General features: G+C 36.9%; 4 protein-coding genes across 4 annotated transcripts; 2 read left to right on the forward strand and 2 right to left on the reverse strand.

Annotated features, from left to right (window-relative positions):
* Positions 1-1,422: 1,422 nt before the first annotated feature.
* On the forward strand, positions 1,423-4,690 carry LOC115977059 (beta-glucuronosyltransferase GlcAT14B-like). The gene is made up of 4 exons (XM_031098695.1): positions 1,423-2,242; positions 2,766-2,841; positions 2,976-3,091; positions 3,860-4,690. The coding sequence occupies exons 1-4, from the start codon at positions 1,690-1,692 to the stop codon at positions 4,375-4,377; spliced, it is 1,263 nt and encodes a 420-aa protein (XP_030954555.1). The 5' UTR covers positions 1,423-1,689; the 3' UTR covers positions 4,378-4,690.
* A 3,451-nt stretch (positions 4,691-8,141) lies between these two features.
* Positions 8,142-9,997, reverse strand: LOC115956885 (pentatricopeptide repeat-containing protein At5g66520-like). Its single transcript, XM_031075159.1, has one exon. The coding sequence runs from the start codon at positions 9,828-9,830 to the stop codon at positions 8,244-8,246; it is 1,587 nt and encodes a 528-aa protein (XP_030931019.1). The 5' UTR covers positions 9,831-9,997; the 3' UTR covers positions 8,142-8,243.
* Positions 9,998-13,346: 3,349 nt separating this feature from the next.
* LOC115956894 (2-alkenal reductase (NADP(+)-dependent)-like) lies at positions 13,347-20,090 on the reverse strand. Its single transcript, XM_031075166.1, has 6 exons — positions 19,753-20,090; positions 19,648-19,664; positions 14,471-14,631; positions 14,167-14,333; positions 13,957-14,039; positions 13,347-13,855 (listed from the first exon to the last, which is right to left on the reverse strand). Exons 1-6 carry the CDS (start codon positions 19,984-19,986, stop codon positions 13,477-13,479), a joined length of 1,041 nt encoding a protein of 346 aa, XP_030931026.1. The 5' UTR covers positions 19,987-20,090; the 3' UTR covers positions 13,347-13,476.
* Positions 20,091-21,605: 1,515 nt separating this feature from the next.
* On the forward strand, positions 21,606-25,650 carry LOC115973629. Its single transcript, XM_031093882.1, has 6 exons — positions 21,606-21,794; positions 22,513-23,768; positions 23,888-24,075; positions 24,196-24,701; positions 24,768-24,867; positions 24,977-25,650. Exons 1-6 carry the CDS (start codon positions 21,606-21,608, stop codon positions 25,648-25,650), a joined length of 2,913 nt encoding a protein of 970 aa, XP_030949742.1.
* The last annotated feature ends 1,891 nt before the right edge of the window (positions 25,651-27,541 follow it).

Here is a 27,541-nt window from a genome sequence, read left to right on the forward strand (position 1 = left end):
ATAAGCCAAAGTACTCTGTTTTAGTTATTATTATATCTGCCTGCCGTAACTCGTCTGCAACAGTTCTGCTTGCTGTAAATTTGCTCCTGGCAGATAAGGCATAAGTTTGTGCACAAACTGGCCCAAGTTGAGTTACAATTGGACCGGTCCCAGCTCCCTTACTTAGAAACACTAGGGCCCATCATCGCAGGAGGCAGCCCAGCCCATTACCGCAGGAGGCAGCCCAACATTTATACAAAAAAGGCCCGTACAATGATTAAAAATCAATAACTTAAAACCACTATATAGCTACCAAACATCAAACATGTTAATTTTATTAATTATTAATAATTTAAATGAGAAACCAATTACCAAACATGTTAGATAATTAATAATTCAATCTCTCCCCCCCCCCCCCCCCCCTCTCTTTTTATTTTTCTAAATCTCTACGATGGATTCAAAGAATGGATAGTCTTTGAAACACTCTGATATTTTAAGTATCTAATTTAACAAAACAAAGGTAATCATTCCAAATTCAGAAACAATCCTAATTCTTTATGACTGTAATTGCACAGCTGCATCAAGAGATAAGTTGATACTTTCAAAACAACCTTCAAGTCAACCAAATTCCACCATAGATTTAGCAAAAGTAATAATAAAAAAATAAATAAAAAAAAATTCCACCAGCCAAAATATTCCATCAACAAACAAAAATTAATCTCCACGAGCACAAGAACAAAAATTATATAAAGTTTTTTTTTTTTTTTTTTTTCTTTATATGAAGTTAAACTCAGGACCCACCAAATAGAACACCAATAAATAAATATAAATAAGAAAAGAAGAAAGAAGAAAGGGACACCAATCCTTTACAGCTAGTCTAGCACCCATACTGGCCACAGATTTATTGGCGCGTATACATGGTTCACATACAAAAGATCAAAACTTTAATATATTAGTATATCATTATCAATATATATATATTAGTATATCATTATTCACTCAAAAAGAAATCAAACTTGACGACCCTCACTAAACCCAAACTGTAAAATATAGTTACCTCACAGTAAAAATTCACAAAAATTCACATATGAGTTATGAAATAAATAAAAATTCACATATTTATTAATAAACTATTTTTTTTAAATTTATACAACTTTTATGAAAAATATGAAAATTCGTTTATTATTTATTTATTTATTTTTTATAAATATTTTCTAAACCAAAACTCTCAATGTATTTATTAATTTTTTTTCAAAAAAAAAGAATTTAAAATTATAAATAATGGTGGGTCTACTCTAATACGAGGTAATAAATAGATTGAGGGATATTATAAAATTATAATTATAACATTATTTTATTGTCACCAATATCTTTATTGAAACCCAAAAAAAAAAAAAAAAAAACCCAAAAATCCTCAATGAACCATAAAGTCTTTGTATGAATAATCACCCAACTTTCTCAGTCTCTTTCTCTCTTTTGTTTTCTACTCTGCACTCTCACCCACTAACACAAATAATTACAGAACTCATTAATTTTGCACCTCCAACCCAACCAAATTCAACCCAGATCCACTCTCTCACATTTTCATGCTCTCAACCTCAAACCCCAAAATCTCTCTCTCTCTTTTTTCTCAAGCTCAATCATCTTCTTCTTCTTCTACTAGACCTCTACTACTACTAGTACTTCCAGCCATCACTACTACTTCTTGGGATGGACACGAATACTAAGCCACAGAAGAAGAAAAAATGGTTTCTTGCATTGGGTTTCACTCTTCTAGTCTCCACCATCCTCATATTCCTCACTGTTTTCACTTCCTCAAACCCCTCCACACAGTTCTACCGCCGATCCCATGTGAAAAAACAGGTTCCACACTTTGTGGAATCGAAGTTAGAGGTGTCAGAGACATCCAAGGATTCAGTCCCAAGATTGGCTTACTTAATCTCAGGCTCAATGGGTGATGGTGAGAGCTTGAAGAGGACGCTAAAGGCTTTGTATCATCCAAGGAATCAGTACGCTGTGCACTTGGACTTGGAGGCCCCAGCAGAGGAGAGGATAGACTTGGCGAGTTTTGTGAGGAACGAGCCGATGTTCAGGGAAGTGGGAAATGTGAGAATGGTTTTGAGAGCCAATTTGGTTACTTATAGAGGCCCTACTATGGTGACTAATACGCTTCACGCGGCGGCGATATTGTTGAAGGAAGGTGGGGATTGGGATTGGTTTATCAACTTGAGCGCTTCGGATTATCCCTTGGTTACACAAGATGGTATGGGAACTTGAACCCCCTGGTGATAAAATTTTGGATTTTTGCTTCTTGATGTTATCAACAAGGTCTTTTTATATTTTAAATTATGTTGCTTTGGTATTGATGTTTTTAATTTGTGAAATTGGTATTTGAGACTTTGAGTATTTTGGTCTTCTTCTTTTTGTGGGTCATTCATCATTGTCTATGTTTTTTTTTTTATGGGAGTGGGAACTGGTGCTTGACTTCATTGGTGCATTTATAATTTTTTTGGTTCTTCTGGGATTGGTTTGATGAAGTCCAAATTTGAGACCATTTGTAGGAACTTTATTGTTACTATTTGTGCTAATAACTTAACTGCATTAATGCATTCAATTTGATGTTATATAAGGGGGGAAAAGCTGATCCGAATCCTTATCTAATTATATTTCACTAGATATGGTACCGTAATTGGGCATGTTATTTCTAATTTGTCGTTTTCTTAATTAATGTTTCCAAAAAGTAAGCTGATGCATTCAATTTTGCAAATTTCTTTTCTGTGTCACAGATCTGCTTCATACATTGTCAGCTATTCCAAGAAACCTTAATTTTATCGAGCATACAAGTGACATTGGCTGGAAGGAGTATTTGGCTCATCCTTTCTCTTTTGTTAGTTATTTTTAGTTTTGCTGGAATTAGTTTGAAAGCAGCACACGAATTGCCTGCAAAATTTGTATACAACTCTGCCTAAAAGGTGCAAATTCTTTGAAATCCACAGGTATCAGAGAGCCAAGCCTGTTATAGTTGATCCAGGTCTATATAGCTTGCATAAATCAGATGTATTTTGGGTCTCAGAGCAAAGGAGTGTACCATCTGCATATAGGCTATTTACAGGTGAGGATTTTTGTTTATTGCCTCTCATTACTAAATCTTCATGCCTCCACAACCACCCTCCCACCCCCTCTTTTTCCTGTGGTGGCACCTACCTACCTAATACTTTTATGCTTTTCACATGCTAGAATGTTAAGATAGAATTTCACAAGTGACTGAATAATTAGGACAACAGAAAGGAAAAAGGGGAATCCCATGACATTGATATCAATAAAAACTAGTTTTGGCTTAAGTCTAAATGATGCTATGATAATGTATGAATCAAAATAATTATCTGCATTTCAAGAGGTTTAAGGACCCATCCACTAGACAATTTAGAGCACCATGTCTTACATTCAAGGCATTTCTAATGTGTTGATAATTTAAATTGAAGATCCCTGGCCACTGGTTATCTCCATAGCCAGTTTTCTTGAATGGGGGGAGATCCCTCCCATTTAAATCCTTTGATCTCCTCAAATTTTTAGCCAAATTTTTGACACGTGGTATCTATTTAATTTTGTGTGGTTTACATGGGGTTTTTAAGACCATTGGATTTTTAATATGTGACATTTCTCTCATCTTGTTAAAAATTGGAGGGAATGGGAGGATTAAAGTAGGAGGGGATTCTTAATATTTGTTGCAACTCTCTAGTAGGTTTAGATATACCCTCTTCAAATGTCACTTTTATGCGAAATATTTGAATATTTGTCAGCTGGATTTTGAATATTAATCCTAGCATATTACCTTATATCTAATGATGGACAATGGTCAATTGGTCATTAATTTCCTCAGGTTCTGCTTGGATGATGCTCTCTCGCCCGTTTATCGAATTTTGTTTATGGGGCTGGGACAACCTCCCAAGGATAGTCCTTATGTATTATGCCAACTTTCTTTCTTCACCCGAAGGTTATTTCCACACAGTCATCTGCAATGCCCCAGAGTTCCGGAACACTACTGTAAACCATGACCTCCATTTTATATCATGGGACAACCCTCCAAAACAACACCCTCATTTTCTAACTGTTGATGACTATCAGAGGATGGTAGACAGCAATGCCCCCTTCGCAAGGAAGTTTGGCAGGAATGAGTCAGTACTTGAGAGGATTGATTCTGAGCTGTTGGGCCGCAATGCTGATGGATATGTACCTGGTGGATGGTTTAATTCTCAAGGAAATGCAAACGTAACTGTGCTACCTCAGGTGATAGCCAACACCACTGAACTTAAGCCAGGTCCAGGTGCTTCAAGGCTCAGACGCCTCATCACTGGTTTGTTAAATGCAGAGGATTTTCATGAGACGCAGTGCGCTTGACATTTAAAATTCCTGCAAGGCAACTACTGAAAGATGCCTTCTGATACCTCGTAACCACTGGTGGATCATTGCTCCACATTTTAAATAATAATGGAGGACTTCTAAAAGGACGGATAGCAATGCATTAGGAACCAGGTGGAGAAGGGAAATCATGGCCTTTCCTGAATACACCATTCAGCTTTACCTTCTGTATTTAATACAATATTTTTGTAGCTCAATAGTCCACAGAGTAGGTTCGAATATTAATTCAATGTGACTGAATCATCCTTTATCAATTTGTTGATGAACTATGCATCCACTGATTTCTTGAATATTTCGTATGAGAACCAGTAGTAGTGTAGCCATGGTTGTTGAAATTGTGATCTAGATCGTAGAATTGCACGATTTTACAATTCCACCTCACTAAAATGTTTAGAATCGCACAAGGATCGTAAAAATTGTAAGATCAAATAGGATCGTATGGGATCCTACCGATCATACCAAAATGTAAAAAGCAGTTTTTATTTATTTATTTTATATATTTTTTTTTAATTTTTAAGTTCAACTTTATAAGTTGTAATCTCAAGACTTAAGACATTGTACTTCATAAATGTATCAACTAAGTGGTGGGTCTCATATGGAGATGACTTTCTTGAATTGAAAATTTTTGCTATAAGAATATTGAGCTTAACATGTAGTTCTTCAAGTTGTGAAAGTAATTGGAATACATTTGCTGTTTGGTATGACATTTTAAGCAACAGTTTGCAGTTTTTAAACAACATTACACGTATTTTCATATACTTTTTTCACTCACACGCATTTCTAAAAAATACAAACAACGTTACTAGAATAACATTATCAAACGGGCCCTTGGAATAGTAAGACTAAATGACTTCGGTATATTATCATCCCAGTTGAGAATTTTCTATTAAAATTGTACAACTTTAAGTACACTAAAAAAGGAGAAAATCGTTTAAACCAAAAAAAAAAATCACTTTTTTTTTTTTTTGTTCTTTCCTCCATGTATAGTGTGTTTTACTTTGAAAACTCATTATTGACAACTTTAATTTGGTATGTCATTCATAATTATACGCCACAGAAATAAAATATGATCTGCTTCATTTTTTGCATAAACCACAAACAAGCATGAATCTAAAATTTGTAAGAAGAAACGCATACTTTGATGCATCCACCTTGAAAACCAAAAAGATTCTTACCAATAACTTGAATCAAACTTTGTACTACTTGATCTTCACCTCAATGACTATATATATGGCCAAGAGTGTGGGTTGTTCCCTTGTTGATGAATTCCTTGAATCCGTGTAGAAGCAAGATGGAGAGAGAGGAAAAAACTAATTTTCTTCTCTCTAGTAGCCACCACTCTATCTATTAAGTATTAACACTCAGTTTGTGTTGTTGTAAAATGTTTTAAAACAAAACATTATATTGCAAAACATTTTTAGATGTTTGGTACTTTGGTGTAACATAAAATAGTTCCACGCACAAACAATCGAAATTAGTGCCTCCCAACCACCCTTGGCGGCACTAGCAGGGACAAAGCTATCAACAACTAAATAATAGCAGAATCAAAGGTTGAAATTGCTGCACACCACGAATAGTAAAGCCGCCCTCCCTAACTCAAAGTTCTGGCTTCGTCCTTGGGCTTTAGCCACCGGACACAGCCGACCCAACAAATTTGGAGTCCCAAGATAGCTTCAAATGGGCCTTCTTGTTATCACTTACAATAATATTTAACTATTGCTTTACATCATAATTTTTTTATAAAATAAAAATAAAAATCCATTATTCTTACTTTTTAATTTGACTTTTTTGTTTTTTTTAGAAACATGCTAAAGGTATAACAAATTTTACTATAAAATCAACAACTAAATAATAGCAAAATCAAAGGTTGAAATTGCCGCACACCACGAATAGTAAGGCCGCCCTCCCTAACTCAAAGTTCTAGCTTCGTCCTTGGGCTTTAGCCACCGGACACAGCCGACCCAACAAATTTGGAGTCCCAAGATAGCTTCAAATGGGCCTTCTTGTTATCACTTACAATAATATTTAACTATTGCTTTACATCATAATTTTTTTATAAAATAAAAATAAAAATCCATTATTCTTACTTTTTAATTTGACTTTTTTGTTTTTTTAGAAACATGCTAAAGGTATAACAAATTTTACTATAAAAAACTTACAAATTAATGTAGCAATGAATGTGACTGGTGACATTTCAAGAAAATAGTAAATGAGTATTTGAATGAATGATGCTAGGGATCAATACTATAAATTTTACAATATGAGGCTTACAAAAATGTATCACCAATCACAAGAAGTAATTCAAATATGTATTTATTAGGTTGTTGAAATCCACAAATCATAGTCATTGTCATGTCAATTTGTAAAGGCTATGTAGTGAAATTTATAGTATTTCTAGAATTTTCTTATTTGAATTATTGCTTATGATTGGTGACACATTTATTTGTAAGACCTATGCATTTAAATTTGCATTATCTTTAGCATTACTCATTATTTTTAGCCTTCTTAAAAATAGATGTAAAATGTGAAACTAATAAGTTTTTTTATATCTCCAATAAATAAATAAATATATACATATATATATATATATATAAAATCATTTTTTTGCTCCCGTATTTGGGGCCTTCCTCTAGTAGGGGGCCTAGAATATGGCCTAAGTGACCTAATGCTTAGGGCCGGCCCTACCATCGGACTAGCAACCCAAGCCACCAGATAGGCATACAAGCAGCCCAGGCCACCAAAGGGGGGGGGGGGGTGGCAGAGTCTGGTTATGTGTTCTTATAAAATATTTTACCAAAAATATTTTCAATTTAACCAAAATTTTACAACAAAACAAATGCAGTAAAATCTGAAAATATTTTCTAGGCATTCTAACCATTTTACACTTATATGGCCAACTCCTATAGCGTTAATAAAGTCAAATAGTGTATTCAGGAAAAGGTAGTGACTTCACTTCCCCTCTTAGTTCCTAATTTATTGTTATCTGTCATTTTAGTAGTCCATTATTATTTGAAAGGACAAAACTTAAGTATAGTACCTTATGTGCTATTCCTTAGGTTCTTTTCTTAAGATTCAGCCATGTAGTTACTTAACTAAAAAATATACTTCCATCTCATAAGAAAAAATCCACGTAGTAGAATCTTAAGAAGAAAACCTAAGAAACAACACCTAAATATTGTATCTAAATCTTGCCCTTTCAAATAATATTGGACTACTAAAATGAAGGATAACAATAAATTAGGAACTAAGAGAGGAAGTGAAATCACTGCCTTTTCCTGAAGACACTATTCAGCTTCACCTTCTATTCCCAATACAGTATTTTAATAGCTCAATTACCCAGTGTAGGTTCACACATTAATTAAATGTTACTGAATCTGTGAATCATCCTTTCTCAATTTGTTGATGCATCATGCATGCCTTCTATTTCTTGAATGTTTCGTAAGTATGTGAACCAGCAATGGTGTAGCCATGAAACCTAAACCAATACGTGCAACGGCCCTGAATTTAGTCCATGCTACATAGTAATCAGCTTATCACTAATCAATTGACAGTATATCTTTTAACTTATGAACAACCCACCATAATGAATTTAATAAGATGTGATTTTTCTCATGTTACATTAATGGCCACCATTTCAGTGATTATTGAAACATGGAAGAAAATGGTACATACTTAAATTGTACGCGGCATGTTAAATATTTGAATATGTTATAAATCTCGGAAATAGCTGCAAAATTGAATTGCTCTGCTTCATTATTCCATTTTTGTTATATCTTGAGAAGAAAAGAACAAACAAACAACAAACAAAATGGGTAGCCACTTTGTTAAAATCACCGATAAATTAATTAAAAGAACTCTCTTAACCTCATGATTTTGGAAAATAAATCAAGCATCTTATATATTTCTTGTGCACAAGGATGGCAAAGATCACCAGCAAGGAACTCTTGAACTTTGCCATCCACCTCTATCACACTGCAACCTGGTTTCTTCTTCATTCTCACCTCCGAGATTGTTTTCCTGACTTTCTTTGCCTCCATGTCCCAGCCAGCCTCCTTATATATATTATATGAAAGAACACGAGTGCCAAAATCAGCTACCCCCATATCAGTCAGCTTTTTCCATACTCTGTTCCCAATTTCAATGTTCCCATAAATTCTACATGCACCCAGTAGCGCTCCCCAGACATTCGCATCTCCTCTACCAAAGCCCCCCATTTTCTTCTCTATAAACTTCTCAGCCTCCTCTAACATACCAGATCTAGCCAAAAGATCAACAACACATGCATAATGCTCGAGCTGGGGGTCAACCCTATAAATAGTACCCATTTGTTCAAACAATTTAAGACCCTCATCAACCATCTTTGCATGTGTACAAGCTGTAAGAACAGCAACAAATGTTGTGTCAGTAGGTTGAGTTCCAGTTGAAGCCATTTGATTGAATAGTTCCAGCGACTTCCTTGCATCTCCATTCATTGCAACACCAGAAATCATAGCATTCCATGCCCCAGCATCCTTATTAAGAATACTCTCAAAAACTGATAGAGCTGATTCCACACAACCGCATTTTGAGTACATGTCCACTAATGCGGTCGCCAAAATTGGATTCGAGTCAAGTTTATACCGCTTAGCATATGAGTGGACCCACAACCCTTGTGTGACTGCACCAAGATGAGCACATGCAGTAAGAACGCTAACAAGAACCGACTCAATAGGCTTCAAACCCGCTTCTTGCATTTTCCTAAACAAACTAAGAACCTCTTTGAAGTCACTAACCCGAGAATAAGCAGCCATTATCGCACTCCAAGATATCACATTCCTCTGAGGCATTTCATCAAACAATGTCCTCGCATTTTCCAAATCCCCCATCTTGCCATAACCATCAATCATCGTTGTCCACATAACCACATCCTTATTTGGAGTTTTATCAAACAACAATCTTGCAGTTCCCATGTCATGTTTTACGGAGTAAAACTCAATAAGCACACTAACGACAAAAGGGTCATCACGGAATCCGAATTTAACAACATGGGCATGAACTAAACTACCTATGACTTTCGAAGAAGAAACTAAAATCGTACAAGCTTTAATCAATGGTGGAAACGTATAGTTATTGGCCAAAAGGTCATAATTCAACATGTCAAGATAGCACAAAATGGCGGGTATCGGTGAATTTAATTGAACATGGCCTCTGATCATAGTGTTGTACATGAACGTGTTGCGGTGACAAAGATGGCCAAAAATTGAGCTAGCGTAAGAAAGGAAAGAACGGTTTTTGGAAGTTGCGGCAATGGATAGGAACGGAGCTATGGCGTACGGGTTTTCGGGTAGTTGGGATTTGAGGAGGTGGGCATGGATTTGCTTGAGTTGGTTCAAAGTTTTGCATTTCTGTGTGAGAGAAATGAGGGCGTTGTTTGTAACGGTTTTTTGAATCATTTGAAATGGCGGGACATTTGTTTGGGGTCCCACAAAGGGCTTATGACTTCAGGGTTTGCCTATATGATAATAATAGTGTTGAGATTTTGCTATGTTTGGGAGTCACTGAAAGTCTGTATATTTTCAAGGGCGAAAATTTGTGAGAGCCAAATGGTTGGGATGAACAAAATGTCGTTGGTTTAGGGACTCCTATTACCAAATATCACACATATATTGGAGTTGCAAGTTTCCCCTTTAGCAATTTCAAAACACCTCTCTTAAAATTCCTCTCTATAAAGGCACTAGGGGAACACTCAAATTTTGAGTTTATTTTTTGGCATTCAATAATTTTTTGGTATGTGTGTGTAATTTTGGGAACAAATCACCTTTATAGTTTATTTCATGATTAAGAATTCAGATTTTATTTTCTATAAATGATGGTGCATAGTTTACTTTTCTTTTTCCCCTGTCAGTGCTTACCTATTGTCTTAACTTGTTAGAGAAATTATTGCAAGTAACAACAATTACCATCACCACAACAACAAATATAGATCAATCAGATGTTAATTAACATTTATAAACCATTAAAATGGTTTTTTTTTTTTTTCCTTTCATCTTCCTGGTTCATTCTTATATACTAGTGTGTTTAACTTATGTTTATTTCCATAGCTTATTTGCATGGTATTTATCAAAATATATAGTTATTAGTAACTTTTATGTTAAATGTGTTACAAAAAGAACTAAAAGTTAGATTATTTGCAAAAAATAAAATAAAAATTGAACGTCAGATTATTTGCGCACAAAAAAATTAGACAAAAACCAAAAAGCTATTTTTTTTAAGCATCCCAAATGCACATGCAATCTTAACAGTGAAAGCAAAGGGGATGTTCACCACATCGAGTGAGATACTGAGAGTCTGAGATGTCTTGAAGTGCACCAAAAAAAAGCGATACCTTGTAGTGGAACGACAATATGTGGGATCCCTAGCCCAGTCTACAATACAGTAAGGCTAGAAAGTCAATGGTGACTAAAAAGAAAAGTGAAGTCCATGGGACAAGGTGTCTTTCATATACCAAAAGATTTTGAGAACATAGTGAGATGACCATGATGTAGCCATGAATGGACTGATAATGTAGACTAAATAGGAGATAAATGGGTAAGTAACAATAAGATAGAGTAGAATCCTAACTGGCTTTCTATAAAGGATAACATTAGGAAACATGTCCTCAATCATAAGCATTCAGGAGACTGTTGTACTCGATAAGTGTGTCAACTATCTTGTTGTCGGCTATACCAGCTTAAGGGATGGATCAAAGGTGTACTTGACTTGAATAAGGAAGTAATGTTCTGACGAGGAGGAAACTCCCAGGCCAAGAAAGTAGCTGAGAGAACTGAAATCCTTCATTTCGAAGTCTTGACCAAGAAAACGCTTAAGATCGTGAATTCCTGACATATCATAACTAGTGGAGGAAAAGAGCAAAAGTAACCAAAGTTTGGTTAGTAGGGTAGCAGATAAAAGATTGAGATATAGTTGAGAAATCTGATAGAAGTTAGCGACAGACAAGTTGGGTGTAGAGATGGAATTAACCTGATGACTAATAATGGTGGAACAATCGGCTGTGTGAACAGTAGGTAAGACACTGGGAGTGTGTGCAGCTGTGTAAACAAAATTGGGATTCATGTGATTATAGCAAACAAAGTCAAAAAACTATTCAGAGGAGTTAGACGGTGTCATAGAAAGAGCAGTATTGGATGCATTGGAAGATTGAGGCATAACTTGGCTGAGTGAGCTTACAAATCCACTACAGAGAAGGTTGGGGCAATTGAAGAGGAAAACTCAACACGTCTAGGTGTTGATGCAACCGGTGGTGGAATTGGCTCTAAGTTAGCCAAGGCTATAGAATTCTAAAGAATACTAGCATGAGTATGGCAGCGGTCCATGGTGTGGCCCCTAGCCTTATAGATTTTGTAGATGAGGTGGGGATTCTTCCAATTGACCTCTTTTTGTCTTTGCCTTTTGATGGAGCAGAGAAAATAGGTGCAGTAGTAACAAAGGCAGGAATGGAGAAAACCAAGTGCGACTATGAGGAGTGATGAGATTGTAAATGGATGTCTTCACGAACCAATTCATTGACAACTTGATTAGCAGTAAGCATTGGAGTGAGATAGAGCAGCTGATTGCACACAGATTCACTCATGTAGAAGTCACATTAAAAACTAATGTAGACATATTTGCTCACGATGTGCATTGATAAATTTGACCTTAGGGTTGTCTCAATGATAAGTTCAGAAGTAGCTGGTTGATCCTAGAGAAACCTTATGCGACTAAGAAAGTCCATAATGTGCGTGCCCCCATATCCTGTTGTAGCTGATACAATGTGACCATAAGATGGTGCTACCCTAAGATGATGCTCTTGAGCACCATCACACCCAACGAATCGAGAAGCAAGCCTTTCCCAAACTTTGTTGGCAACGTCATAGTCCTCAAATTCCATATCGATGGTGACACCATCCCAATCTCAAGGCGGATAGCATAGGCACCAACAGTTTCTCACTTTTCTGGGTTAGAGCCTTGAGTTGTTCACTCACATAAAGCCACCATTTGTGACCAATGAGGATCCGTTTAAGAACAACTTATTTAGTTGAAACTAAAAACTTTTTGCCAAAAGTGTAAAAAAAAGTTGAAAAATAAGCTGAATAGTACAATAGGACCCATATATAGTATTAAAAAGTGTAGTGAAACCCATGAATAGTAGCAAAAATTGCAAATAAGCTGAAAATTTTAACCCATCTCAAACAAACACTGAGAAAACTGCACATAACTTAAGCTCAAGGAGAGTACTTGTCTCCATCAAAAGTGACATGACTGGGATGAGAGACCTCATTTTGAGCCCTAATTGAATCTCAAAAGCAAAAACAAATTCAAAATCAACATGAATCATTTTTCAAGTTGGAGTCAAATTTTGTTTTCTATAATCTTGTTCGAGTGAGAGTCAAGCAAACTCTCTACCTTACTTTAATGATCCATAGAGCAAATCCAAGTTTCGCTTGAGCAAAACTCCTAGTCTTGCACATCTTCAAGCAACTCTTTATTATGTTTTTAACTACATAAGCATACTTGTTACAGCCCTTTTTGATACATAATTTTCCATAAGGAATTTTCCAATACCAAACTTATGATAATAGTCTTAGCTTGCCATTGCCTCCTCAATAAACTCCATATTTTGCCATTGAGTAACTTGTTTTGCCCAAAAAATAGGAATATTATTGCTTAATCAAGAGCAAGTTAAAGACAAAGGATTTCATCTTATCTATTATTCTTATTTATCACAAAGCAACTGTTATGACCTTTGTAGCTCAACTGGCGCCTCTTGATATTTCCAACGCAGAATTGAAATCCTCCCTCTCCCTTGTAACTATCAAATTATGAAAAAAAAAAAAAAAAAAAAAATTATCACAAAGCAACTAAGAAGCTGTTGGTTTTTTTTTTTTTTTTTTTTTTTTTTTTTTTTTTTTAATTTAATTTTAATGCTCTGCTTGATTATTGTCTCTTAAATTGTTTCTGAAATTATTGCTAGCAGCAACAATTTCCATGCCCACAACAGCAACTAATAATTAATGGATTGTTCTTTTCTTTTCTTTTTTCCCTTTTGGTTTTCCTTCTAATTCACTCATCTGCAAGCTTAACAACCTTCTTCCCAATATTGTCACCACGAAAGAGTCCAATGAAAGCAGAGGGGATGTTCTCCACACCAGATGTGATGTCTTCCGGTGCCTGCATATTTCCAGTACGAAGGTGATCTGAAGTTGTTGATATAAAATCTGCATACACATTCAAATAATCAGTGGCTAAATATCCTTGGATTCTGATTCTCTTGTAAACAACATTTAGCATATCTGGTGCAGCTCGCTTTCCAGCATCCGTGTACTCGGCGATTACCCCGCAAACAGCAATTCTACCAGAAGTATTCATATTATCAACGGCTGCTTCCAGCATCTCACCCCCCACATTGTCAAAATATATGTCAATTCCATCTGGGAAGTACCTATAGAATCAAATGCATGCGCATACAATCAACTAATTAATTCATTTATGATGTGTTAATCAGCTTCTGACTACAATCCTGATTTATCTGAAAGTTCCAACCTTTTCAATGCTGACTGCAAATCTGTTTCTTCTTTGTAGTTGAATGCATCATCAAATCCAAGCTTCTCTTTAAGCAATTCTACCTATAACAAGTCCATTATGAAAATTAAGTTTTCAATAAAAAGTCAAAATCATTTTTTTTTCTTTTCTAAGGTTCAAACCATCCAATTTACTTCAAATTATCAACAAAGTGTAATTAATGAGTGTGACCTTTTGTTTGGTTCCAGCACAGCCAACAACATAGCAACCTAACTGTTTGGCATACTGTCCAACCATGCTTCCTACCGATCCAGATGCTGCAGATACAAACACTTTCTCCCCCTTCTTGGGCTTGCATACTTCAAAAAATCCACCATAAGCTGCCAGTCCACTTAACCCTTTAACAAACAAGTAATGAGTTATTAATTAAAGTCAGCAGCAAATTTGATAATGGAAGGATTAAAGGTTCCTTAATGGAGCCCAAAAGACCCAAATTTGATACATAAGTTGATGATGAGAAGTTGTGATTAATTACCTAGAATCCCAACATGGTAAGTCAGTGGAAATCCCATTGGATCCAATTTATTTAAAATGGTTCCTTCTTTTAGAACACTATACTCTCCCCAAGTGATAAGACCAACAACCAAGTCATCCTTCTCAAAATTTGGATTTCCAGAAGCCACCACTTTTGCCACCCCATTGTTGAAATGGGCCGTGTGTATGACTTGAATTGCCAAGCCCAAGTCAACGTAAATAGAATCCTAGTTGTAAAAGGAATGCTCCAGCCGACCTTAACATATACATATATATATATATATATTGTATTCAAGTGTAGCCGTGAACATAGATAGAGAGATTTCTAATTAACCTAGTGAGCAAGCCACATGAGAGAAAATAGAGAAAAGAGAGGCAGTCAGTTTCTATTCTTATTTTTTCTGTGAGAGAGTGCTAGGGTGTAATTGGGATTTAGGTTTCTTGAGAGTGTTCTTGTGCACTATTGTATTTTCCCTGATAATAGTGAAATCCCTGCAACTTCGTGGATGTAGGCAAATTACCGAACCACGTAAATATTGTCTTGTGCGTGTGATTATTTTCTTTGACGTGTGTTTTCTCTATTTGTTTTATTTCTCACAAGTTGGGATTTTGATTAAATTCCCTACAACTGGTATCAGAGCCTAGGGTTAGGTTTAAGTGAGAGTAATGGCAGAGGAAGCAGGAAAGGCGTCTGGAATAGAAAAGTTCGATGGCACAGACTTTGGATTTTGGAGGATGCAAATCGAGGATTACCTTTATGGGAGGAAGTTGCATCTACCGCTTCTAGGGGAAAAACCTGAGGCTATGAAGGCTGAGGAATGGGCTCTTCTTGACAGACAGGTATTGGGAGTTATTAGGTTAACTCTGTCTAGGTCTGTTGCACACAATGTTGTAAAGGAGAAGACCACAGCAGATCTGATGAAGGCTTTGTCTGGTATGTATGAAAAGCCGTCAGCAAACAATAAAGTGCACTTGATGAAGAAACTGTTCAATCTGAAGATGGCAGGGAATGCATCAGTAGCACAACATTTGAATGAATTTAACACTATCACAAATCAATTGTCGTCTGTAGAAATTGATTTTGATGATGAGATTCGTGCTCTGATCGTCTTGGCTTCTTTGCCAAACAGTTGGGAGGCAATGAGGATGGCAGTAAGCAATTCTACAGGAAAAGAAAAGCTCAAGTACAATGATATACGAGATTTAATTCTGGCTGAGGAGATTCGCCGAAGAGATGCAGGCGAAACCTTTGGATCTGGTTCTGCCCTAAACCTTGAGACAAGAGGCAGAGGTAATAACAGAAATTCAAATCGGGGCAGATCAAAATCCAGAAATTCTAATCGGAACAGAAGTAAATCTAGATCAGGCCAACAAGTACAATGCTGGAATTGTGGGAAAACAGGTCACTTTAGGAATCAATGCAAAAGTTCTAAGAAGAAGAATGAAGATGATTCTGCTAATGCTGTAACAGAAGAGGTACATGATGCATTACTTCTTGCAGTAGACAGTCCACTTGATGATTGAGTTTTGGATTCAGGAGCTTCGTTTCATACCACTCCACACCGAGAAATCATACAGAATTATGTTGCAGGTGATTTTGGTAAGATGTATTTGGCTGATGGTTCAGCCTTGGATGTTGTGGGTATGGGAGATGTTCGAATATTGTTGCCCAATGGGTCTGTTTGGTTACTGGAGAAGATTCGACATATTCCTAACCTGAGGAGGAATCTGATTTCTGTTGGACAACTTGATGATGAAGGACATGCAATACTATTTGTTGGTGGTACTTGGAAGGTTACAAAGGAAGTTAGGGTATTGGCTCGTGGAAAGAAAACTGGTACTCTGTACATGACCTCAAGTCCAAGAGACACAATTGCAGTTGCTGATGCAAGTACTGATACAAGCTTATGGCATCGCAGACTTGGTCACATGAGTGAGAAAGGGATGAAGATGTTGCTGTCAAAAGGAAAACTACCATTGAAGTCCATTGATTTTGACATGTGTGAAAGTTACATCTTAGGAAAGCAGAAAAAGGTGAGCTTCTTGAAAACTGGCAGGACACCGAAGGCTGAAAAATTGGAGTTAGTACACATTGATTTGTGGGGGCCTTCTCCGATTGCATCCCTTGGAGGTTCAAGGTACAACATCACTTTTATTGATGACTCAAGCAGAAAAGTATGAGTTTATTTTCTAAAAAATAAATCTGATGTATTTGAAACCTTTAAGAAGTGGAAGGCCATGGTTGAGACAGAAACAGGTTTAAAAGTAAAATGTTTGAGGTCAGATAATGGAGGAGAGTACATAGATGGAGGGTTCAGTGAGTATTGTGCTGCACAGGGAATTAGAATGGAGAAGACCATTCCTGGGACACCACAGCAGAATGGTGTGGCTGAGCGCATGAATAGAACTCTCAATGAGCGTGCTAGGAGTATGAGGTTGTATGCTGGACTACCAAAAACTTTTTGGGCTGATGCTGTTAGCACTGCAGCTTACCTGATAAACCGAGGACCTTCAGTTCCCATGGAGTTCAGACTTCCTGAGGAGGTTTGGAGCGGTAAAGAGGTAAAGTTTTCACACTTAAAAGTTTTTGGTTGTGTTTCCTATGTTCATATTGATTCTGATGCTCGTAGTAAACTTGATGCAAAGTCTAAAATATGTTTTTTCATTGGCTATGGTGATGAGAAATTTGGCTATAGGTTTTGGGATGAACAAAACAGGAAAATCATCAGAAGTAGAAATGTGATATTTAATGAACAGGTTATGTACAAGGACAGGTCAACTGTAGTGTCAGATGTTACAGAGATAGATCAAAAGAAATCTGAGTTTGTCAACTTAGATGAATTGACTGAAGGTACTGTCCAGAAAAGGGGTGAAGAAGATAAGGAGAATGTAAATTCACAGATAGATCTGAGTACACCTGTAGCTGAAGTCCGCAGATCTTCCAGAAACATTAGACCTCCACAACGCTATTCACCCACTTTAAATTATCTCCTGTTGACTGATGGTGGTGAGCCAGAGTGTTATGATGAAGCCTTGCAAGATGAGAATTCAAGCAAGTGGGAGTTAGCCATGAAGGATGAGATGGATTCCTTGTTGGGGAATCAAACATGGGAACTGACTGAATTACCAGTAGGAAAGAAGGCTTTGCACAACAAGTGGGTATACAGAATAAAGAATGAGCATGATGGTAGCAAACGTTACAAGGCCAGATTAGTTGTTAAAGGGTTCCAGCAGAAGGAAGGCATTGACTACACAGAGATATTTTCTCCAGTTGTGAAGATGTCAACAATCAGACTAGTACTGGGAATGGTGACTGCAGAAAACTTACATCTTGAGCAGTTAGATATGAAGACAGCATTCCTTCATGGTGACTTGGAGGAAGACCTTTACATGATTCAGCCAGAAGGGTTCATTGCTCAAGGACAAGAGAATTTAGTTTGCAAACTGAGAAAGAGCTTGTATGGCCTAAAACAAGCTCCTAGACAATGGTACAAGAAATTTGACAATTTTATGCATAGAATTGGATTCAAGAGATGTGAAGCTGATCACTGTTGCTATGTTAAGTTTTTTGACAATTCTTACATCATATTACTGTTGTATGTGGATGATATGCTTATTGCAGGGTCTAGCATTGAGGAGATTAATAATCTAAAAAAGCAATTGTCCAAACAGTTTGCAATGAAGGATTTGGGAGCTGCAAAGCAAATCCTTGGTATGAGAATCATTAGAGACAAGGCTAATGGTACATTGAAACTTTCACAGTCAGAGTATGTGAAGAAAGTTCTCAGCAGGTTCAATATGAATGAAGCTAAACCAGTGAGCACACCCTTGGGTAGTCATTTCAAACTAAGCAAAGAACAGTCACCGAAGACAAAAGAAGAAAGGGACCACATGAGCAAGGTGCCCTATGCCTCAGCTATTGGCAGCTTGATGTATGCTATGGTGTGTACAAGGCCAGACATTGCACATGCAATGGGAGTTGTGAGCAGATTCATGAGTAGGCCTGGAAAGCAGCATTAGGAGGCAGTCAAGTGGATTCTGAGATATCTGAAGGGTTCATCAGATACATGTCTTTGCTTCACAGGTGCAAGTTTGAAACTGCAGGGTTATGTAGATGCTGATTTTGCTGGTGATATTGATAGTAGAAAGAGTACTACAGGGTTTGTTTTCACTCTGGGTGGTACAGCTATATCATGGGCTTCAAATCTACAGAAGATTGTTACTTTGTCTAGTACAGAAGCTGAGTATGTTGCAGCAACTGAAGCTGGAAAGGAGATGATTTGGCTACATGGTTTCTTAGACGAATTGGGTAAGAAGCAGGAGATGGGCATTCTACACAGTGACAGTCAGAGTGCAATCTTCCTTGCCAAAAATTCGGTTTTTCATTCAAAGTCGAAGCACATACAGACAAAATACCACTTTATCCGTTACCTTGTTGAAGATAAGCTGGTAATGCTTGAGAAGATTTGTGGATCTAAGAACCCGGCAGACATGTTGACTAAGGGTGTCACTATTGAGAAGTTGAAGCTGTGCGCAGCTTCAATTGATCTTCTAGCTTGAGGACAGGAGGATGAGTTGCAGGGATGAGGGACTGTGTTATGGAGGATTGTGGTTGATGTTTGCAGCTTGTGAGTCCTTAAGGGCTAAGGTGGAGCTGATGGAGGAGTTTGCTCGTGTAGCTTGATCAATTCAAGCCAAGGTGGAGATTTGTTGAAATGGGCCGTGTGTATGACTTGAATTGCCAAGCCCAAGTCAACGTAAATAGAATCCTAGTTGTAAAAGGAATGCTCCAGCCGACCTTAACATATACATATATATATATATATATATATATATTGTATTCAAGTGTAGCCGTGAACATAGATAGAGAGATTTCTAATTAACCTAGTGAGCAAGCCACATGAGAGAAAATAGAGAAAAGAGAGGCAGTCAGTTTCTATTCTTATTTTTTCTGTGAGAGAGTGCTAGGGTGTAATTGGGATTTGGGTTTCTTGAGAGTGTTCTTGTGCACTATTGTATTTTCCCTGATAATAGTGAAATCCCTGCAACTTCGTGGATGTAGGCAAATTGCCGAACCACGTAAATATTGTCTTGTGCGTGTGATTATTTTCTTTGACGTGTGTTTTCTCTATTTGTTTTATTTCTCACAGGTTGGGATTTTGATTAAATTCCCTACACCCATAAGTATCAATAACCTATCCATACACAAAACATCTCAAACATTACAGGCCTAGTAACTAACCATCATCTAACTTGGTAAAGAAGTATTAAATGGTGGCTTACCTCGCCGGGAGCTATGCCAACAGCAAAACTAATGGATTTTTGAGAGGAGCTCTGACTCTTCATGCGGTTTATCTGGAATGGATCAATTGAAACATAGAGATTCTTCACTATGACAACATTGGATCCAGGCTCAACTGATAGAGCAAGAGCTTCAGTCTTTAGCTCAAAGTGGGACTCTTTAGGTGCACCATCAATGTGAGTCTTAGTTGTTATGTACCTGTTGGTCACTTCCATTGTAACTTGCCCTCTTTGTGTTCTAGTAGTAGAAGCTCACTGATTCAGGTCTATATAGAAGTAGGAGAATGTTAACCAGCACTGCTTGGTGCTAGTTAAGGGCAGAAAAGACCAAAAAAATTTATCAGAAAAAGTAAAAAAAAATCTGAAATAATACCTACAAAACTGAAAAAGTGACATAAATTGAAGAAAAAGAAAAAAATTATGTCAGAAGAAAGTGTGCTTAACGGGCACCGTGCAGTGCCCATTAACATAACCCATAGAAGTAAACCAGCAACCTAAGCTAACTTGCTTGGATTGTTCTAAAGATCCAACTATAATAGATAAGGAAGCCCAACTATATGTCGTACTAGGCGGCCATTGAGCACCAATAAACTTTATTGTGGCTTGCTTTCTTCACAATAAGATATACATAAGTTTCATTTGGATTGTACTGAAAAAAGGGGACGACTGTGTTTGGTGTTTTCTCTTTGGGTCTTAGTTGTTATGTACCTGTTGGTCACTTCCATTTTAACTTGCCCTGTTTGTGTTCTAGTGGTAGAAGCTCACTGATTTAGGTCTATATAGAAGTAAACCAACAACCTAAGCTAACTTGCTTGGATTGTTCTAAAGATCCAACTATAATAGATAAGGAAGCCCAACTATATGTCGTACTAGGCGGACATTGAGCACTAATAAACTTTATTGTGGCTTGCTTTCTTCACAATGAGATATACATAAGTTTCGTTTGGATTGTACTAAAAAAATGGGACGTCTACGTTTGGCATTTTCTTTTTGGGTCTTAGTTGTTATGTACCTATTGGTCACTTCCATTGTAACTTGCCCTCTTTGTGTTCTAGTGGTAGAAGCTCACTGATTCAGGTCTATATAGAAGTAAACCAGCAACCTAAGCTAAGTTGCTTGGATTGTTCTAAAGATCCAACTATAATAGATAAGGAAGCCCAACTATATGTCGTACTAGGCGGACATTGAGCACTAATGAACTTTATTGTGGCTTGCTTTCTTCACAATAAGATATACATAAGCTTCGTTTGGATTGTATTGAAAAAAAGGGACGTTTACGTTTGGCATTTTCTCTTTGGGTCTCATGCACTGTTCACGGGACCCGCAAGTACAAAATTTAGCAAATTTTACTTTAAAATTGGGTCCACAACATTATTCACACATTTAAAAATTATTTTGCTACAGTATTTTCAGCAATAAATTTTTAATTTTTAGCAATAAGTAGTATCCAAACAGACTCATAGTTGTGAGTTTGTGAATGATATTTTATCCCAAAAAATGAAGATTTTTTTTTTCTCTTGTTGGGCCTCGTAACCATGAGAAAGTATATCATGTTTCAGTAATACCAAGTCAGTATCTGGTTTGGTATTTCTTCACCAATAAATGATTGATACCTGTCCAAAAAATCCAACTCAGTTTACTCCACCAACAAAAAATGAAAAGACAGTCTTGCCCCTAAAATGTTTTCAAAGCCCACCACTTATTGCTCTTTCACCTCCTACATCAAACTTGGAAATTTCTTCAAACCCCTGCCACTTCACTCTCTCTCTATTACTTCACTTCCCGATTTCAAGAGGAGGATTTTTGAGATGGCAGTTAATCACCGACGTTTAATCATGGTCATCACTAAAACCAAGGTTGGAGGTGACAGAGCGGGAAGAATAATTGAGGGGCTTCCCTTTGATGGGTCCATTACTACGGATACCATAGGTTTTGCGGGTGGACTTTGGCTGTTGTGGAAAAAGGAAGATGCTGAGGTGAATTTGCTTGCTTCCATAGAACAAGAAATCCATGCGACCGTCAAGGTATGTTCCTCGAACCAATCTTGGTTTATTTCAGCTATATATGCTAGTCCTAGATTAGTTGAAAGGCGTATTTTGTGGTCTAATTTATCTAAAGTTACCATGACCTTCCCTGGCTTCTATTGGGAAACTTTAATGAAGTGCTATGTGGGGAGGATAAGTATGGGGTAGGCAAGTGAATATCAACAGGACCTTAGAGTTTAAGGAGTGCATCGATAATTGCAATATGATTGATCTAGGCTTTCTTGGTCCGAAGTATACTTGGACTAACAAAAGACTTGTAGCAGATCTTATCTTATAAAGGATTGACAGGTGCTTCGCTAATCTTGGATGGCGCATTATGTACCCTGAAGCAGTTGTTACCCATCTGCCTCATACTTTTTTTTATCATCACCCTGTATTAGTGGAGCTGAATAGGTCTTCCCCCAATGCCTCGAATAGGCCATTCCGTTTCCAAACCATGTGGTTGCTCCTCTTGGATTTTCCCAGAGTGGTCTAGGATGCTTGGGCTAAAGATTTTGGTCTCCGTGAGGCAATAGAAAATTTTACAAAGAGGGTAAGGAAGTGGAATACGAAGGTATTTGGCAATGTTTTTGCTAAGAAGAGAAGAGTGCTTGCTAGAATTAATAGGGTGCAGAAAAGTCTTGCCACTAGTCCCAACAAGTCCCTTCTTTGGCTAGAAAAGCAATTGATCGAAGAATATGCTTCAATCTTGCTTTAGGAGGAGGAGTTTTGGGCCCTAAAATCCAAATTGAATGCTGCCAATTTTGGAGATCGAAATACTGCCTTTTTTCATGTATCAACAGTTGTCTGTAGGCACAAAAATAAAATTAGAGGCATTAGAGATAGGGTGGGGGAGTGGATATTTGAGGAAGACAAAATCAGGGAACACATTCAGAAGGGTTTCTCTGACCTGTACTCCACGGGTATGGAAGTGTCTATGCTCAGCTCTAATGTATCATATTTCTCTTGTCGAGTCCTTCCGAAAGAGGAACATGATAATTTAGGCAGAGAGGTATCAAAGGAGGATATTAAGGAAGGATTGTGGGCTTTAAAGGCATTCAAGGTTCCAGGCCCAAACGGTCTTCATGCGGGTTTTTTCCAACATTTCTGGCATGACGTCAAGCACTCTATTTGCGCAAAAATTAAGAACATATTTACATACAGTTCAATGCCAGCTTACTTGAATGAAACTCTCATCACCCTTATTCCTAAATGTAAAAATCTGGAGTTCATTTCCCAATACAGACCTATTAGTTTGTGCAATTTGATCTACAAAGTGGTTTCCAAAATCATAGTTGGCCACATTAGACCGCTTCTAAGTAATCTTATATCGCCTATGCAAGCTGCTTTCATTCCTGGAAGAAGAGGGTTAGACAATGTCCTAATTGCCCAAGAATTAATCTATGCTCTAGACAGGAAAAAGGGGAAGGAAGGGTTCATGGCCATCAAGGTTGACTTAGAAAAGGCATATGATCGATTAGAATGGTGTTTCATTTACAAGGTTCTTCAAGCTTTTCATTTTCCCCTCAATATCACCAAGCTTATTATGAGTTGTATCACTTCAACAAGCATTTCTATCCTTGTTAATGGAAGCAAATTGGAAAGTTTTCACCAATCGCGTGGCATTAGACAAGGAGATCCCCTGTCTCCTTATATTTTTATCATGTGTATGGAATATTTAACTCATCTCATTGAAGGAAAATGTGTGGATGGTAGCTGGCTTCCCTTAAAGGCGTCTCGGGAGAATGTCAGTATCTCTCACCTCATTTTTGCGGACGATTTAATATTGTTTGCAAAGGTCAATAATAGAAATTGTGAAGCCATTTCGGAAGTTCTACAAACCTTTTGCTTGGAATCTAGGCAAAAAGTGAGCATGGAAAAGTCTAGGATCTATTTCTCGCCCAATGCTGACCAGAGGATGAAGGAAAATGTTTGTGAGAAGCTTGGTATTCATGCCACATCAGATTTTGGGAAGTATCTTGGATTTCCAATTTGACATAGAGGATCAAATAGAAACAGATTCAAGTTTGTTGTTGAAAGGGTTATGTCCAAACTAGCTGGTTGGAAAGCTGGTTTTTGTCCTTTGCTGGCAGAACAGTCTTAATAAAATCTGTCATGTCCGCTATTCCTACATACGTGATGCAGGGAGCAACTCTTCCATCGCACTTGTGTGAGAAATTGGATAGGGTTAATAGAAATTTCCTTTGGGGTACGACAGATGAGAAAAGAAAGATTCATCTTGTTGGTTGGAACAAGATTCTTAAATCCAAGGAAGAAGGGGGTCTTGGAATTCAGGCCTCAAAGGGGAAAAATATTGCTATGCTTGCTAAGTTAAATTGGAGAATGCTCTAAGAGAAGGAAGCGTTATTGGCCAAAGTGATTCTTAACAAATACTGTTCAGCTTCAAGGAGAAGAGCTAATGATCTTGACAGGTTGCCCTCTTCACCAAATTGGCAAGCTATTAAATTTGGTTTCCCTACTTTTGCTAAAGGCATTGGGATGAGAATAGGGAATGGTGAGAAAACCAGTGTTTGGTATGATAGGTGGGTGAAAGGAAAGACCTTAAGGGAACTTATCGAAGGTCCTCTGCCCCTAACAGAAGTTAGTTTAAAAGTGGCTGATCTGATCCAAAATCAAGCTTGGAACTGGAATTTAATTTCTTTTGATCTCCCACAAGCCATCAAAGATTGTATTAGAGCAACGCCTCTTCAAATTTTTAATCAAGGGGAGGATTCAATTATTTGGGCTGAGTCTAAGGATGGTGAGTTCTCCACAAATTCTGCTTATCGTTTAGCCAACTCGGAGCAACCTGTAGTTAACTCCTTCCAAGAATCCTGGATTTGGAAAATTGATATGCTTCCAAAAATAGTGCATTTCATGTGGCTTTGCCACCATAATAGCATTCCGGTAAGAGGAGTGTTGGCTTTGAGGGGTATTAATTGCTGCACAAAATGCCCTGTATGTAATGATCAGGAGGAGACAATAATCCATACTCTAAGGGACTGCAATTTTGCTCGCATGTTTTGGGATAAAATCAGTGTGCCTCCTATACTCAGATGTACCTTTGATGCAAGTATGTGTGACTGGTTCAAAGTTAACTGTCAAAGCAGCGTTGTCCATCACTCTGCTATACCGTGGAGTATACTTTTTCCTTTTGCGGTCTGGTTTCTCTGGAAGCACAGGAATAAGGTTTGCTTTGAAAATACTCCTCTCAATCTTGTCCTCCATAAGACATGTTTTATTCAGGCTTTGGAGTATTTTTATGGAGTGGCGAAATCAGGAGCCAAATTCCGAGGGTGACAATTCCTATAAAATGCTGAAACCTCCTATGAATTGGCTGAAACTTAATACGGATGGGGCATCATTTGGAAATCCAGGAAAGGCTGGTGGGGGTGGAGTGATTAGAGATAGTGCAGGCAGATGGGTGAAGGGATTTTCAAGGTCTATAGGACTTGCAACAAATGTGGTGGCTGAATTTTGGGCTCTTAGAGATGGGCTGCAATTGGCAAACCAGCTGGGTATTCAAAATATTGTAGTCGAACTTGATGCCAAAATTATTGTGGATATATTGCAATCTAACCAAGAAACAAATAACTCTTTCTCCCCTCTTCTTATGGACTGCAGATTACTCCTAAGGAATTTTCCTCAGAGCAGGGTGAGACATGTCTTTAGGGAAGCAAATTTCTGTGCTGATGCTATGGCTAAAAGGGGTGTGTCACAAGCTGAGGATTTTGTTCTATTTGATTTTCCTCCATCTGAAGATGTAAACTCTTTTGTAAATTCGGATATGTATGGTTTGTATTATGGCAGACTCACTACTGCCACTACTGCTACATTGGCCATTCTGGCTAGCTAATTATTAATGATATTTCCTTTTAACCAAAAAAAAAAAAAAATGTTACTTCCAATAATAAAATAAAAAAGTACGAGAAACCAAACCATTAATATAGGCATAGGTACAACACCACAGACAAAAGGAGTTCTTTCAGGAAAACGGTATATGACAAATGTGGAATCAAATGATGCAACTCTCCAGCAAGAAGGGACGATTCTCAATTAAGACCATGTTCATTATAAAGAAGGATTCGTTTGGTCAGGTGCTAATACTATTGGCCAATTTTATTTCATTTTATTTTTCAATTTTAGAACCAGCTTCAAAGGGGAAAATGTTGGGTATGTTTGCTAATATTTTTTTTCTTCTTATTTTCTATTTCTAAAAACTTTTTTTTTTTTTTTAGACTAAAAAACATGTTTGACAACCCAAAATTGACAGAAAACAAAAACTGTTTTTAAAACTCAATTTGTGAAGGAAACTGAAAATATGCAAAAAGCTGTTTTCAGTTTCTAATTTTCAAAAGTCAATGAAAATAGGCATTTAATTTAATGAATCTGTCTCATTTAATGAGTTAATATTAGAGTTCAAATCCTAGTAACAACATATTTTAGTATTTTCTATTTTTTCTTCAAAAAACTATTTTTTTAATTTCAACTAACCAAATATGTTTTTGATTTCAAAAATATAAGAAAATTGTTTTTTTTTTTTTTAATATTTCCAAAAACAAGTTTTTGAAACTAGAAAACAAAAACTGTTACCAAACATAACCTTAAGTTGGTAACGATGACTGGTAGTTGGTATCGTACAACTTCAACAAATATTAAATAAATGTCTCATTTAAATAATTTTATAAAAATAAAAACTAACAATCAACACATCAATCTATAAAATTTATGCAATAAAATTAGGTACATCTACCATTATTCTTTAAATGAAATAAGTAACAAGTTGGGGAAAGAATAGCCACCTAGTGAACCTTAAATGAGACTCAGCACACATTTGCACTACAACCACTTATACAATCTAATTAAATTTATACAATTTGAGAAATCATAAGATCCCTCACTTCAAATCTTGAGGTCCTCATCAAGTCTAATGTTATGCTGCAGTACACTCGAGCCACGAGGCGTTACTAACCTAGCTTTAATACCAATTGTAGCAACCCAAGAAAGCGCTAACCACTATTGCACTATACCTTAAAAGAACTAGACAAATTACCATTAGGTGCCTCATAGTCACTTATATACTCAACATCCACCTAGTAAACTCTTGAGTAGAACATAAGCCACATTTACATAACACACACTCATACAATCCAAACAAATCTACACAATTTGCAGTATCACAATATATAACTTGAACAAACAATTATATTCAAATTAAATTACAGGAAGTGACTTGTTAAATCTTAATTGCTGTTAGAAGGCTTTTATCAACTGATTCAAATCATTGACTTAGAGTGGAAGCTTGCAAAGTAATTCTTTGAAATGTACCCATGCTAGAGCTTGCTCGAGTGAGATACAAGTGAATATGGGTGAAGTCATGGAAGAGCTTGCATGATTGTTACTCAAGAGTCACTCAAGCGAGATGGAAAACCTGCTTGAGTGAGGTGCTCAAGCAAGGTCATAATCACTCAAACTAAGGCAATTGCAGTGAGTGAAAATTCTACAAAAGTTTGCAGAAAAACAAGGGAAAGATGATTTTTCAGTTCCTAATGGCTAGTAACAGCCAAGGCAACTTTTTGGAGTGTTTGTATAAACCAAAGTGATATTTCAAGTGTGTCTTTTGAAAAGCAACTCTTCATTGTTTATAAATAGACTTTCATATTCAGTATTTTACATATTTTTGCACACCCATTCGAAAAATTCACAGAGTTTTCCAAGTTTACTTCTTGAATAATTCTGGTTTAGTT

Source organism: Quercus lobata, chromosome 2 (genome assembly GCF_001633185.2).
Source record: "Quercus lobata isolate SW786 chromosome 2, ValleyOak3.0 Primary Assembly, whole genome shotgun sequence".
In the NCBI taxonomy this organism is placed as follows: Eukaryota; Viridiplantae; Streptophyta; class Magnoliopsida; order Fagales; family Fagaceae; genus Quercus; species Quercus lobata.

What these genes read in the sequence shown, in the direction of transcription:
- LOC115973629 (XM_031093882.1), top strand. Translation starts at nt 21,606, where the DNA reads ATGGTCATCACTAAAACCAAGGTTGGAGGTGACAGAGCGGGAAGAATA. An exon ending in AAATCCATGCGACCGTCAAG is followed by an intron (nt 21,795 to 22,512) that starts GTATGTTCCTCG and finishes ATCTTGCTTTAG; the next exon opens with GAGGAGGAGTTTTGGGCCCT. An exon ending in GCCACCATAATAGCATTCCG is followed by an intron (nt 24,702 to 24,767) that starts GTAAGAGGAGTG and finishes TGTAATGATCAG; the next exon opens with GAGGAGACAATAATCCATAC.
- LOC115956885 (XM_031075159.1), bottom strand. Translation starts at nt 9,830, where the DNA reads ATGATTCAAAAAACCGTTACAAACAACGCCCTCATTTCTCTCACACAG.
- LOC115956894 (XM_031075166.1), bottom strand. Translation starts at nt 19,986, where the DNA reads ATGGAAGTGACCAACAGGTACATAACAACTAAGACTCACATTGATGGT. An exon ending in TTACCATGTTGGGATTCTAG is followed by an intron (nt 14,334 to 14,470) that starts GTAATTAATCAC and finishes TGTTTGTTAAAG; the next exon opens with GGTTAAGTGGACTGGCAGCT. An exon ending in GTGCTGGAACCAAACAAAAG is followed by an intron (nt 14,040 to 14,166) that starts GTCACACTCATT and finishes GACTTGTTATAG; the next exon opens with GTAGAATTGCTTAAAGAGAA.
- LOC115977059 (XM_031098695.1), top strand. Translation starts at nt 1,690, where the DNA reads ATGGACACGAATACTAAGCCACAGAAGAAGAAAAAATGGTTTCTTGCA. An exon ending in AGTGACATTGGCTGGAAGGA is followed by an intron (nt 2,842 to 2,975) that starts GTATTTGGCTCA and finishes TGAAATCCACAG; the next exon opens with GTATCAGAGAGCCAAGCCTG. An exon ending in TGCATATAGGCTATTTACAG is followed by an intron (nt 3,092 to 3,859) that starts GTGAGGATTTTT and finishes TAATTTCCTCAG; the next exon opens with GTTCTGCTTGGATGATGCTC.